Source organism: Vipera berus (genome assembly GCF_964194415.1).
Source record: "Vipera berus genome assembly, chromosome: Z".
NCBI classification, from domain to species: domain Eukaryota; kingdom Metazoa; phylum Chordata; class Lepidosauria; order Squamata; family Viperidae; genus Vipera; species Vipera berus.
The window spans coordinates 35,787,242-35,801,429 of NC_138205.1; the positions used below are offsets into that span (position 1 = coordinate 35,787,242).

Consider the following 14,188-nt stretch of genomic DNA (forward strand, 5'->3'; position numbering starts at 1 on the left):
GTTTATCTAGCCATCTAAGTGTCAATGCTGCAAACATTGACATGTTTTTGCACCATGACACTAAGGCTGTTTACATGCAAAAGCCCCGCTCCTTATACTTCCCTTCAAATTTGCTTGTGGACATCTGAGATTACAACCCACAGGTGAAAACTTCTGAAGTGGGCTATTGTGAGCATTTACATTTAATAATTATTAAGATCAGGGCCCAGATAAACATAAAGGCTTTCAAAAATAAGCCCTGGGTACTGTAGATACCGTGTTTCCCTGAAAATAAGACCCACTCTGAAAATAAGCCCTAGCTTGATTTTTACACATGCGCCCAATATAAGCCCTAGCTCTAAAATAAGCCCTAGGACCCTGCCTACTCCATTGCACCTGGTTGCACAAGGTGGGGTGAGATGCATGGATAAAAATCAAGCTAGGGCGGGGATGGGGGATGGAGATGGAGCTGCCCCACGTGACCCACCCCCACTTACCTTAGGATAGTTGTAGCCAGGCCTCCCATACCCCGACACCTGTCTCATCTCACCGGCCCATTTCTTCTGTGTCCACTCAATGCCACTCATGCACGTCGCCCTGGCCTTCATTTTGCTGGCAGAGGGCTTCAGGAAAGGCCTCTGCAGCTGAGAAACAAGCTTCGAACTGATCCGCCCAGTGCCCCCTCAGCCTCTGTTTTGTCGTCATAGGCCTTTACAAAGTGGATGCCAGTGGGTGCTGCACACATCAATCCAGAACTTGTTTCTCAGCTGCAGAGGCCTTTTTCTGAAGGCCTCTGCTGTCGAAACGGAGGCTGGGGGCAACAGCAAGGCACGGGAAGTCTGCCTGCAGCTGTCCTAAGGTAAGCGGGTAAAACATCCCCTGAAAATAACACCTCTTTTAGAGGCAAAAGAAATATAAGACCGGGTCTTCTTTTCAGGGAAACATAGTAGGTTTTGCTACTTGGACAAAGTGTTTCTTAGTGAAGTGTGATTTTTCCAAGCATTATAACATAAACAGATGCCACTGGCCAAAAAAACATCCTAAGCCATGATAAAATCTATTAGTTGGCAACTTTTATTTGAGTTATTCTGTTTCACACAGTACAGAAAGAAAAGGACAACACAGACAGATCATCTCTCTCCCAAATATTTTACTCAAAGTGCTAAGAAAAGGTCCCCCTTGCTTCTTTATATTTAGGTTAAGAAAGCTAGAGAAGAGGGTTAATTTCTGAGAAACAAATAACTAAAAAAAAACCCCTTTCTATTTTCAAAGTGTCCCGGATATCTTCCCATGAATTTTTATGAAACTCTTTGCAAAACTACACAGACTTTCATGAAATTGAGTGAATTTAAAGAATTTTCAGAATACCTTAATCTTTTAATTATATGACTAATAGTAGTGGGTTTTCATTTGCACTAATTTAAACAGTTGCATTCCTGCTCCCAATAGATGAATTCTTTATATTAAACTTGATAATTCTTTAAATTCATCAGCATAAGTATTATCTTTAGGTGTATTTTCCTCCTGATAGTAAGAAAATTTGGCTTACAAATAATTGAAACCAATATTAAATAGCTAAGAAAAAAAATACTAGTCAGAAGACAAGTTCTAATGAAAAATTATAATTGCTTACAAGAGCACAACACAAATTCTTAATATATCTTTCCATCTTTATTTGTTACATAAGCAGCAGTAAAAATGGCAAATGTTGGATAATCTGAACTTTTGAAAATACATTGGAATGGAGTCTACATTAATGTTTGTGAAAATCCTCTGATAGTTAATTAAAAAAAAGATCAGCAGGGAACATAAAGAAAAATATTTTAAACATGCATTTTGAGAAAATGAAATAAGCTATCTGATACTTACCATGCTGGCTGACAATAAGAAAGTTAAGGATTAACTTCATGGCTGAATTCGCCTATTATGCCAAACCAAGATATTTTTATGACGACTTGTTGAATAAGATATAGCCTAGCTCACACATAGTACTAAGCCACAATTGGCAGGTTCATATTGCCCTTACTCAAAAGCAAACCACACTATAGTATGAGATATAAACTTAACATTACATTAATTTATTAGTGTGTCATGACATTAGTTTAGGAACATGTGAGCTGGCCTGCTTCTTCAGAATAAAAATTATATTTATCCAGCACTCTCTTAACTGAGCGAATCATCTGAGGTTTTGGGGAAAAAATCATCGCAATAATTTTGTCGTGACAATAGCTTCTTGTACCAAAAATTGGTATTTAGCAGCATCTTGCCTTTAAAAACATTTCACTTAAGTACTACAGCCAATAGCCATCAATCAACCTAACAATTACCGTACAAATAGTTTTAACTTCCAGCTGACGTCAGAACAGAATTGGTAATTTGTTCAATATATCAGAGTAAAATACTCTAGAATGTACAACTATGGATATGTGGAAACCACATCCCATCTAACTTAAAATTATATGTAGAATCTAATTTATTGTAAATTCCATAGATTCTATGTCAGATATATACACTGAAAAAGTATTAATTTTGCCTAACATAGAAGGAGTATTCTCTCAATCCCATGATTATAGTGGTGAGACTTTTTCCCCAAGGGATTTAGGAGAAATGTCGCCAAGAGAATGGTTATTCATTGAGTTTGTCTAAGCAATATATTGTCATCATGACAAATATAAAATTTAAACTAGGGACTTTGTGCATTACAGGTCACTTGCATTTTATACCAGCTGAAACAAGTGTGAAGAACCTTTGTGGAAACTATGTTTACACCTCCATTTCATGGCTCTCATGCGTCCCTAACATTGCTGACTGCTCCTTGAAATCTTTAAAAAACATTATGAAGCTTCAAAGCAAGGGAAACAATCTATTTGAGCCCTTAGTAGATTATCAACTTTTTAAAAAATAAATTATAAAAACATTCCCATAATTCAAGGCCCACCCTCCCCCCATTCTTGGTTAGTTGATTGGTTGGTTGATTTTTTTTTGCTTGTAATCATTCCTGTTTCTCGTAAACATCGAGGTAGATTTCATGTAATAAAATGGAAGAGAGGCGAAAAGTTGCAAGATACATTTTCAAATGTATACCACTTATGTGGCTCTTTTCCTATTTAAAGAAAACCAAATAGTTGTAGAAATCATGTGATTTATGCAGAAGAAAATTTTCTATTGATAATTTCAGGAGTTACATGATAGAGAATATCATTGCCAATGGAAGGCCTCTTTAAATTGCTTCATTTGATGATATAAACATGGGTTCAAGTTCTGACTGCCTTCCTCAGGAGGGCTTCTTCCATTTTCTTGTAACTTTTGCAGAGATTTAGGAAAACTGTTCAACCCTTGGACTGAGCTACAGCACACCAAGAAAAATTTAAAGTGGACAATTATGTATGGCAGCTATGAGAGGTATAGCAACCATTTGTTATAAAATGTATGAGACCAAGATAGGCTTCAGCAGAAACAGGTCTATCGTGAAGGATAATTAATGGTTCAAGGCTGATATAGGTCCTCATTAAGGGGTGGCAGGCCGGGACAGAGAGAAAGTGGACACAACTGGATGTTCTCCTATGTAAGCCTATATAAATAAAGTTATATAAATCTATAACTTCCATCTATGAGTTCTACCCAGTGGTGAGATTCAGCCAGTTCGCACCACTTCCACAGAACTGATAGCTAATTGTTTTGTTGTCCAGGCCCAGAACGGACTTCCAGAAGTGGAATCCACACAGAGAACCAGTTGTTCACATATCTGAATCCCACCACTGGTTCTACCACATCATACAATACTGGATTTTAAAGGTTTTTCAATAGAGGATGAATTTTCTCCATGGCATCTCAGGAAGCTCTTTGAGCAATCATTAAAAGATTGGATATATTCATCAATTTACCCTGTGAAAGAGATATCATAGCAGTCTCAGATGTCCGAAGGGTTGTTTCTTAAAAGGAGTGGAATTATTATTTTTTATTGTTCAGAGTGAGGACCAGAACCAGTAGGTTAAAACTAAATAAATGGGCTTGTACCATGCATCCAGAAGAATTTCTCATTGTATAGGTTGCTAACCATTGGAATAGATTGGCAAATGAAGTATTGAGTTCATCAAACATGTCCTAGATACCATTTGTCACATATATTCTAGTGCACGGGTCATAAACGTGCCACGTCACGTGACATGTCGCAACGTATCGTGACTCTTTTTGCATTGCTGACAGTGGGGTGGGCGTGGCTTTGGTATGATGAATCCAGCCCACGGGCCGGCGGTTTGACACCCCTGTTCTAGTGGAACAACTATGGAAAAGGGGGTCACATTAGATGTATTCTAAGGCAGAGGTCCCCAACCTTTTGGGCACCAGGGACTGGTTCCATGGAGTTTTTTTGCAGACCGGAGGGGGCTGCCTACATCCTGCAAATGGAGCTTTGCTTGTTTGCATGGACCGGTTTCTGGCATGCCACGGGCTGGTGCCAATCCATGGACCAGGGGTTGGGGACCCTTGTTCTAAGGTCTTTTCCAACTTTATAAAAGGCAGTTTGTAGAATGCTTCCAGGTTTCACTGGGAGGCAGGAAGCATTGTGAACTCAACTTTCCCAATCCCAAAACAAAGGTCAGAGGATATGCTTCCTTGTGCATTTCTCCTGACCACAGGTAAAAAAACCAAAAAAAAAAACCATTTCCTATAGTTGCAGAACAGCTAGAATTTTTGGATACTTGCAGTATTCTATCTCCAAATCTCAGCTGATGAAGAACTGTTATCGCTTAATCTATTTTCTATCCTGCATTAAAGGGCAATATGGATTCAGCATTTTGAGATCATCCCTGCAGCTTGTTCTAGTCACAAGGACAGAAGCATGTCTGTGCACCATCTTAAATACTGGCCTAAAATACATTTCATTTGGTCCTCTTTTAATTTTAGAATTTTTATCCCACCTTTTTATTTTATTTTTCTTTTTATAATCCTGTAGCTGAGCATTTACTGGCTGGATGTCCTTCCTGATGCCTACATGGAATTCACAGCAGATATTTTTTTCTTAGCACCCTAGGAAAGAAGCATCTGCCACTACCTAGGATGGAACTCTCAACCTTCCAAGTGAGAGGCAAGTGTCTTTACCACTAGGCCACCACACCGCTCTTATCCTCTCTTTATTATTTTTATAATAACTTAAGACAACAAACATACCTAATATTCTTTCTTCCTGCTATTGTACCACAACATCGGACCTGTAAGGTGAATTGGACTGAGAAAGCGTGATTGGTCCTAAGTCATCCAACTGGTTAATGCTGGACTAGAACTTTCACTTGGTGTGCAGCTTACTCAAATTAGAGAAAATCAGCTCCAAGTACAGTAAGGACCAATATGGCAATATAAAAAGGGTCATAGGAACTGTTCAGCACTTTATATAAGGGGTCCCCAACTATGGGCCATTCACACCCACTCGTGCTAGCAGCTGCGGACCTGTTTGCGCCTGCGCACCTGAACAAACAGGGCCGCTAGCGCCATGCAGGTTGTGTAGCCCATTTGCGCTTGTGTGCGGGTGATAGCAGCAGCGGCACCTAGCACTTGTATGTGCAGATGGGCTGCTAGCGCCATGTGGGTGTGCGTGGACCTGTACATGTGCAGCCCTGTTTGCACACACACACGCCCACACACACAAATTTCCCAGCTGCTCCCTTTCCCTCCAGGCCACCAGCATGAAAAGGTTGGTGATCTCTGCTTTAGATTTCTGCTGCCAGACATATAAAGAGGTTTCTTTTTATATATGCAAAGTCCTTTCCAAATTACTTTTCTGAAATTTGGATCTTGAACCAAATTAGTCTGAACATAATGTAAGTATTGGAAGCTTCTTTCTGCGTATATATAAATGTTGAATCCACTTGATTTTTTGTATAATATGTGGCCTATTTTTGTTGCTAGAAAGGTATGTTCCACCTCACAGTTGTATTTCTACGGCGTCTGAGATTGAAAAAACAGGTTAGATTAAAAATACCCGACCAAGCATGGTAACTGATGTTTGCAGGAGTTCAGCACCTTTTCTGCTGCCAGCTTTTTTTTATGTAATCCCTGACAGTGGTTTCACAGCAGGGAAGGTTTGAAGACCTGATTCTCCTGCTGTTTAGTTTCTCCCTCAGCATGGGAAGAATTTAAATAAAGGATGGGCATAATATTGACACATATAGAACAGAGAGTTAAAATCTGATTAAAGACAAGGGACAGGGGAATGTGGTGATTTGCAATCTTGACCAGACAAAGACGGGAAGAAAAAAAAGTTAAATTACTGTTGGTCTCCCTTAACCCAGTGCCTCCCCCAGATGCACTGGATTAGTCATTCCTCAGCATCATGGACATTAGGATGATCAGAATGAAATTCAGCACAGATGGAGGTATCTGGCTGGGGGAGGCTGCTTATGTCTTAGAAACACTGATCCCAACTAGTTTTATGTGCCCAAAAAGATGGAGACAGAGACATGCCTATTGCCCATTGGCAGTCTGAGATCTTGGGATAAGGCAAATCTTAAACATATACATTTGTTAATAGAACCTGGAGATAGGAAGAGTTGCCTCAAGAAGAAGGAAAAGAAAATCATGCAACTCTTCTCTCCCTCTCCACTTTTTTTAAAGTAAAGGCCGATGTACAGATAGGCTGTTTCAAGGAGACCATCCTCACAATACAGAGGTACTATATATGTGGAAGCAAGACACCAATCAGTACATGATCCTTATCTTAGATTAGTATAACAAAATATATGTTCAGTAAGGAGAGAGAGAGAGAGAGAGGGAGAGAGAGAGAGAGAGAGAGAGAGAGAGAAATATATAGTGGTGTCAAATATGGGAAGTTGTTTACATTTACACTGTTATCCCAATAATGTTAACATGCTGCCATTGCAAGAGAGTAATGAGGCAAAATGTGCAGCTACAGTTATTATATAAGAGCTATCTAAAGCAAGATGTGAAGTGGTTGTGAAAAATGTGTAAAACAGTCGCCAAAATATGGGAATGCTTTCTGGGCTTCTAGCTAAGTGTGCAGTTTACAAGTCCTCCAGAACGACTCACAAGAAGCCAACACAGACAAAAAGAGGAGTTTCTTTTGTGGAAAAAAAAGCTTATTATTCAGTGCAATAACATAAGAACGTCCATGCTACACTTTTGGAAGTTGGCTCTATTTCTCAGCAGCATTGCTAAAAGTGGACTTTTAATGTAAAAGACCAACACAAAGACACTTGAACCAGCAATTGGAGGCCAAGGCTTTTTACATTTGTTAAACAACCAACCTCCAAATACCCTTTGTAGTAGCATAAGAGGCAGAGAAATCTGACCCACTTGGATATCCCTGTGTAAAACAGGCACAAACAAAACCTCTGTGATTTGTTGTGCCTTCAGTGGGTTGGAGTTCATTAATCTGTTCTCCTACCCCATCCCAAAACACGCAAACTTGGGTTATTTTTTACCCATCCTACCCTGAGATCTTTCAGAGACATCAAAACTGAACCATGTAGATAGAGTCTCGCCATCACCAGAAGCAACCTCAGTTCTGAGCAATCAGATACTGAAGGTGACTGTGCCCTGCTAAGCTTAATTCCAGCATATTTCTCATTCGTTTCCCCACCTTTGTGGCTGGTTGAAGCACTGGAGAAATATTGCAGGTCCTGCCCGTAAAGAGCAGTAAAAGGAGAGGCAACCCACTTTAAAAACCAAGGCAAAGAAGACAAGGGAGAGGCAAAAATGTTCACACTTCAGTCTAATGGAAATTTGGAGGTATTTTAGAGAGAAAGAGCCCCTTGTGGTGCCTCCACTTTTCATGCAGCATCCAAGAAAGGTGCAGTGGGTATGAGGTGGGCAATCTCTTTAAGGAAGCCAGAAGAGGAAGGACGGTGGAACAGACCTCAGATCTTACTGTTCTCCAGGTGTGAATCAATGTGTTTTATCAAAGCATCGTCTGGATAACCGATGGGAAAGGCCACCTGGCAGAGAGGGCAGCTCCGGATGTCAGAATCGACTGTTTCCATCAGCAACTAAGGGATACAGGGAAGGAATGCAGAGTAGAGAAAGGTATCATAAAAGTGAAATTATTAAATCTTTATTTTGTGTTAATTACATTATTTACCAAGTTTCTGAAAGATGGATCTTTTAGATATACTCCCTTAATGGAATGGTGCATAGCCTGTGACTCACTGGGATACATATTAACTACAACTTCCCAGAGATTGCAAAGCCAATGGTGAAGGTTGCTAAGAACTGCAACTCAGCAACACTGGGAGAGCCACAGGTTCTCATTCTTAATGCAATGCTTTAGCTGGTAACAGCTGAAGTTAAAAGGTAAAACCTAATCATATTTAAATAAATTTGGGGCTAAAATGAGAAGTGCCTGTCATAGAAAAATGACCATAGTCATATACAAAGCATATAACTAGATGTGGAAAACTCCAGAGACTCTCTCTCTCTCTCTCTCTCTCTCTCTCTCTCTCTCTCTCTCTCTCTCTCTCTCTCTCTCTCTCTCTCTCTCTCTCTCTCTCTCTCTATATATATATATATATATATATATATATATATATATATATATATATATATATATATATATATATATATATATATATATATATATATATATATACACACACACACACACACACATACATACATACATACATACATACATACATACATACATACATACATACATACATATATATATATATATATATATATATATATATATATATATATATATATATATATATATATATATATATATATATATATATATATTCTGTGAATTATACTTTTTAGGAACCTCATGCTAATACCTGGGCATGAAACAATATAATTAAATAGCATCATCCTATATTTGACATCAACTGTTAGAATAAATAACTTAAGTGATTTTTACATACTACCAAATGTAGCAACTAGAAGGTTTTAGATCTTCCCTATCGCTTTGTCGCACCTAGTGTTCCAAGGGATCCTTGGTGGTCTGCGAATGTGCTTGTTTTCTTGCAGAAGCTTTGTTACCCAAACTAGGCAACATCATCAGTACTAGTGATAATGGACTGGTGATGTTATCTAACTTGGGTAATGAAATGTCTGCAATAAAACAAGCAAGCTCAGAGAGCACCAAGGACCCCTCATTTCAACCCTGAGATACAAATATTCTCCTTCATACAGTGTTCTGTTGTGATCTGACACTAATGTTATCTGCATTTCATTCATCAATGTACTATTACTCTTAACTTCATGAAACATTTATATAAATTACAATTTATCTGTAAGATGCAACTACTTAGCTAGTCTCTCTTTATTTTGGGGAGTGGGGGGTAAATCTTGAAAAATATGCATGCAAACTACATATGTGTATTTAAGAACAGTGATTGGGAGTATTACTGACCAATTTCCAAAAGTAGCTAAACCGGGTCTTCCTGCAACTGATGCCATTCAGATGGGTACAATTTCCTGAATCCAAACCATCATGGCTGGCTGTTCCAAGTGCTAAGTACTCCCAAAAGAACTGGAAGGCATCATATTGGGGCTCAAAGCCAAAGGTTCCTGTTTTTCTCAGGCAATTCTTAATTGTACATAATCTTGATTCCCCTTTTTTTATTTAAGGTATTCTGCAAAATAGGGTCCTCAACCGCCACTGGTCTGCAGAGCTGGAAAAGTTGGGGACTGCTGCTGCAGAAGATATTTTAGGCTCCCTCCCTTAAGCAGCCTTGATATGTCACCTCTTTTAATTTATTTTTAAGCTGATCTTGTTAACATCACCCCCATTCTTAGAAAAAGCCTTTTGTAAAAGGTAAATGAGACCCCTTAACTGATAGCTTTCTTTTAATTGAGGTACATTTTATAGTTTTAATTGATCATTAACATTTTGGGGCCACAGTTAAATTGTCTTCTATTGCCATTCTAGTTAATTCTATTTTATATAAAACTGTAAAAAAATTGGTATGGTACTTTATTGTAAACGCCAGCATGAGAATGCCATTTAAAATAAGCAGTAAAATGAATAACATGGGAAAATAATAATAACTCTCATGAGAATGCCTACAAACATGATACCAGAATATCATTTACATCTTTACTGAAAATAACTGGGCAACTTTAGAATGCAAACTCTAATCAGATGTGGGGAAAATGTTGCAACCCTGTCAAAGGGTTAGGGTTAGCATTTTCTAAAACATCATCAGGAACTACTTGGGTTGGATGTTAATTGCTGAGGTTAGGTACACGATTTGAACAGATTTAAAATTTTTAAAGTTAAATAATCTGCTTGATTTGTACTATTGATCACTGGATCACTGAGGCCTTGTCAATGTATAATTAAAACACTATTATCTTGGGAACATCAGGTGTCACAAATTTTGTCCCTTACTCAAAATATTAAATGTTTGGTCTGTAGTATTAAAATATACACATAAACACTTGGCAGTCTTATAAAATCTTTGTAAGTAAAATAAATTGGGCAATGAAGGGCCATTTACTTAATTGATTCTGAACTGAGTTCAAACTGAAGTGAGGAAAAGGCATAGAATACACATGGCATTGGATGTTGCTTACATTGATTGAGGGCCAGGACTGAGCATGCTCAGCCCTAGAATACGATGCATCAATCCGGTGCATGGAGGTGTCGGGAATGGGGAACCCTGCACAGAAGGAGGCGCAGCGGATACCCCCTACTTCAGGGCTGGGGGGGCTTGGGAGGGCCCAGTCGTCTTCATCCGAGGACTGCTTCTCAAAGCGCAAGTGCTCTTCAAAGGTGTCTCTGCCATAAACCTCGCAGTAGGGACGATGCTTTGGTAAGGTGGATATATCTGGCTGCAGCCAGAGAGAACGGTTCTGTTGATACAGAGCAGCGTCGCTCACCTCCGAATAGCTTCGACGGCCTTGGAAGCTTGCTTTGATGTGGCGACTGGAAGGCTTAGAATATCCTAGATCTATAATGTTTCTGTCAGCCCCTGGAGATCTATGTTGTGAAGTCATGGCAGGCGATGAACAGTTTTGGACTGGTGAGCAGCGCTGCTGGGCAGGAGATTGGCTGGGTGGTGGAGCTGGTGAACGACGCTGGCTAACAGGAGACTGGCAAGGAGGGGGAGCTGGGGAATGACGCTGATGTGCAGGGGACTGACCAGGTGGGCCTGGGGAACGCCTTTGTAGGGCTGGAGATTGGTTTTGAGGAGCAGAAGGCCTTCCTTGTTGAGCTGGAGATGTGCACTGAGGAGCTGGAGAGCCACGTTGCTGGGCAGGAGAATGGCGCTGGGAATGGGGAGAATGCCGCTGACCTGGAACAAGGGAGAAATAATAGATCCTCTGAGGATGCTGAAGGCACCCACAGCAATGGTTGACTAACTTCCAAAAGATGCCTAGACAATTTTGAAAGTTTACATGATCTATATCAGTCAAAGTTTTGGTGCTCATTATATACCTAGCTGGTTCTGCTTGATTCTTAATAGAAAAAAATGTTTTATTTTAAAATATGTTTTATAAGTAAAGGCTAAAGAGGTTTGCAAACTTTCTTTCTTGACTGAAATTTAATTAATTAATTAATTAAAATTAAAATAATCATATTTATCAAAGCAGGTAGGAAGGGGTAAAGTACCATCTGTCTCTGCAACATATAACATCCTTTTCTTTGCTCTTTTACAAGGTAGGTACTCTAAAATCCCATTAAGCTAAGTACCCCTGCTCTGAGCATCTGGGCATATGGAAATAATTCATTATGTGTTATTATAAAGATATTCGGAATAATTGTATCTTAACCATGTATCATCAATAACTAAGAACACTTTAAGTGAATCTATTTCTCTCAGATATGAAACTTTCACCGATACAATAGAGCAGCTAAAATTGGTAATGAGAATGAGTTGACAACTGATGCAAGTCTGAACATTGTTGCTTTCCCTGTTTAATTAATGTGTTTATGTTATTTATTGATTGTTAATCAAAATATTTTTCCCTTTTCTGTCTCTGAGATATGTAAGTCTTTATTGTTGCAAGAAAAAGAGGTGAAGGTGGAAGAGGAGGAAGTTGGAGGAAGGAGAAAGGAAGAGGAGGAGGAAGAGGAGACCATTAACCACCTGTGACCATAGTTTAAGCCTAGTTTGCTGCAGGCTATCTATACATTCTTTTATGCCGAAATTCCACTCACCATTCATGACCTGCTCCTGCATAAGAGTCCGGAGAATCTGACTTTGAAGAGAAGTCAGGTTTCTGAGGCGGCATAGCTCTTCAGTCAGTTCTGTGTAGGCCAAGGCTAGGTTTACTCTAACAAAAGACAAAAATAGGCAAAGCCTGAAAATATGTAAGCAATGAATATTTTGAATACAGAAAGCAATTTCTCCCAGCAATTCTTGTCCTTTTGCTGCAACTTTTCTGGGCCATTGTTGGTGGAAAAAGCTATAACATCTTCCTTTGGAGCTAATTTCTGAAGACTCCAGTCTGTATCATAAGCAAACTACCTTTTCCTCACTAGGTTAGTACACTAAAATCTGAGTCACAGACAAAACTCTTGGCATTATCTCATCCTTTCACTGTACAGATAAGGAAGAAAAAGATCAACCATACAGGTAGAACACTATCTGACCTTGGCATACTTCATACTTTAGGCAGTGAAAATTTCTTAATTCCTTCACAAGAGATTCTGTGCAAGTGGATCTCTAAAAGATTTCTATGCCAAAACAGTTGTGGATGCATAATTTCTTAGATTTTGCCCAATCCTACATAATATGCAGGTAATAAGTTTAAGTTGCAAGTTCAAAGATGCCATGAATTTTAGGGTTTTATATCTAGTGCCACAATATAGCAATAGCAGCACCAGCAATGCTCTGGGCAGCAACGGGTGATGATTTCAGCACTTATATGTGACAAGTGTCAACAGCATTACTAGAAATTAAATAGTTCCAGCTCCAACATTAGAAATAAATTAGAGAGTTCTGGGGCATGTCAATGGAGGCGATTTTCCAAGGATGCTTTATGCCACTAACGTTCCATCACAAAATCAATTGCTCTTATATGCTGATATAGAAACCAGCTTAGTTACATCATTTCAGTAATGCAAAATTAGGAAATTGGCAAGTTTACAATTATATTGTGGCGCTCTGCCTAATTTCATATGCACTCTGCAAAGAAAATGCCCCTCCCAGACAACATCTCTTAGGAAAGAGATAAGAGATGAAAGAAAATGATCTGTCAGGAAAACCTGATATGAGCTTGTGAATTCCCTTTGTAATTTAATTTATCAGGAGTGCTTCACAGTATAAAGTGACTACAGTGATTACTTCCAGTAATCCATTACTTCCATTACTTCTCAAATATCAAATAAAGCAGAAAACTTAGGTGAGGGGGAGATCAGCATAGAGCAGTGGATTTAATTGGCCTAAACCAGGGGTAGGCAACCTCAGCTCTTTTATGACTCATGGACTTCAACTCCCAGAATTCCTGAGCCAGCATGCTGGCTCAGGATTTCTGGGAGTTGAAGTCCATGAATCATAAAAGAGCCAAGGTTGCCTACCTCTGGCCTAAAGTGTATATCTTTCCTTTCCTCAGAGGCCCTAGGAATCACAATGAAATCGAGCAGTAACCCAGTTTGTCATTTATATTCTTCAAATAAAGAATATAAAAATATGGCTCAGATTTTATTTTGCAGGTGTATGGGGCTTCTTCTTCTCAATTGTTGAGAATAAAGCCAGGGATAATCCAAATCTGGTTTATGTCCAAATATATCAGGGCTGTAACTTCCAGAATTGTGGGTCAGTAGGGGAAGCAGGAATTGGTTCTTGGCTCTCAAGATTATTTTAGCACTTCTAAAATGAATCTCAGCAATAGGGATAATTCTCATATCTGGCCTGCTTACTTAATGCTAGAGAGGGAAACAAAAGACTGAAATTTCACTTCAGAAGAGTAACTTTAGCAAGCATAATCAAGGTAAAACCTTATGCCCTTCTACTTAATTTTTACAAGAACAAGACCTTTCATGGGAAAATGGGTGTCTCCCAAGAAATCTATTATGTATCCATTACCTACTTTTAGCAATTATAATAGTATTTATCAGACCAAATGAGTTGCCTACCATTGAGATAAAGGCAAGAACAGCTCTTGATGATCATACATTTTTAATAAATAAATAAATAAATAAATAAATAAATGGATTCTAAAAGAGCACTGCAGGGGTGCCCTTGTCACAATATTCTTAGACAGTTTGCTATTAGGGGTAAGACATTCTAATAACGTTTTG

The 14,188-nt window shown here is 38.9% G+C and overlaps 1 protein-coding gene across 1 annotated transcript in view; it reads right to left on the reverse strand.

Annotated features, from left to right (window-relative positions):
• Positions 1-7,044: 7,044 nt before the first annotated feature.
• Positions 7,045-14,188, reverse strand: part of TBKBP1 (TBK1 binding protein 1) — a 99,394-nt gene continuing 92,250 nt past the window's right edge. Inside the window, exons 8-10 of the mRNA XM_081343811.1 lie at positions 12,104-12,219; positions 10,516-11,237; positions 7,045-7,979 (exon numbers count right to left, since the gene is read on the reverse strand). Of these exons, the coding sequence (XP_081199937.1) occupies positions 7,851-7,979; positions 10,516-11,237; positions 12,104-12,219 (967 nt within the window). The 3' untranslated portion in view covers positions 7,045-7,850. The remainder of the gene's footprint in view (positions 7,980-10,515; positions 11,238-12,103; positions 12,220-14,188) is intronic.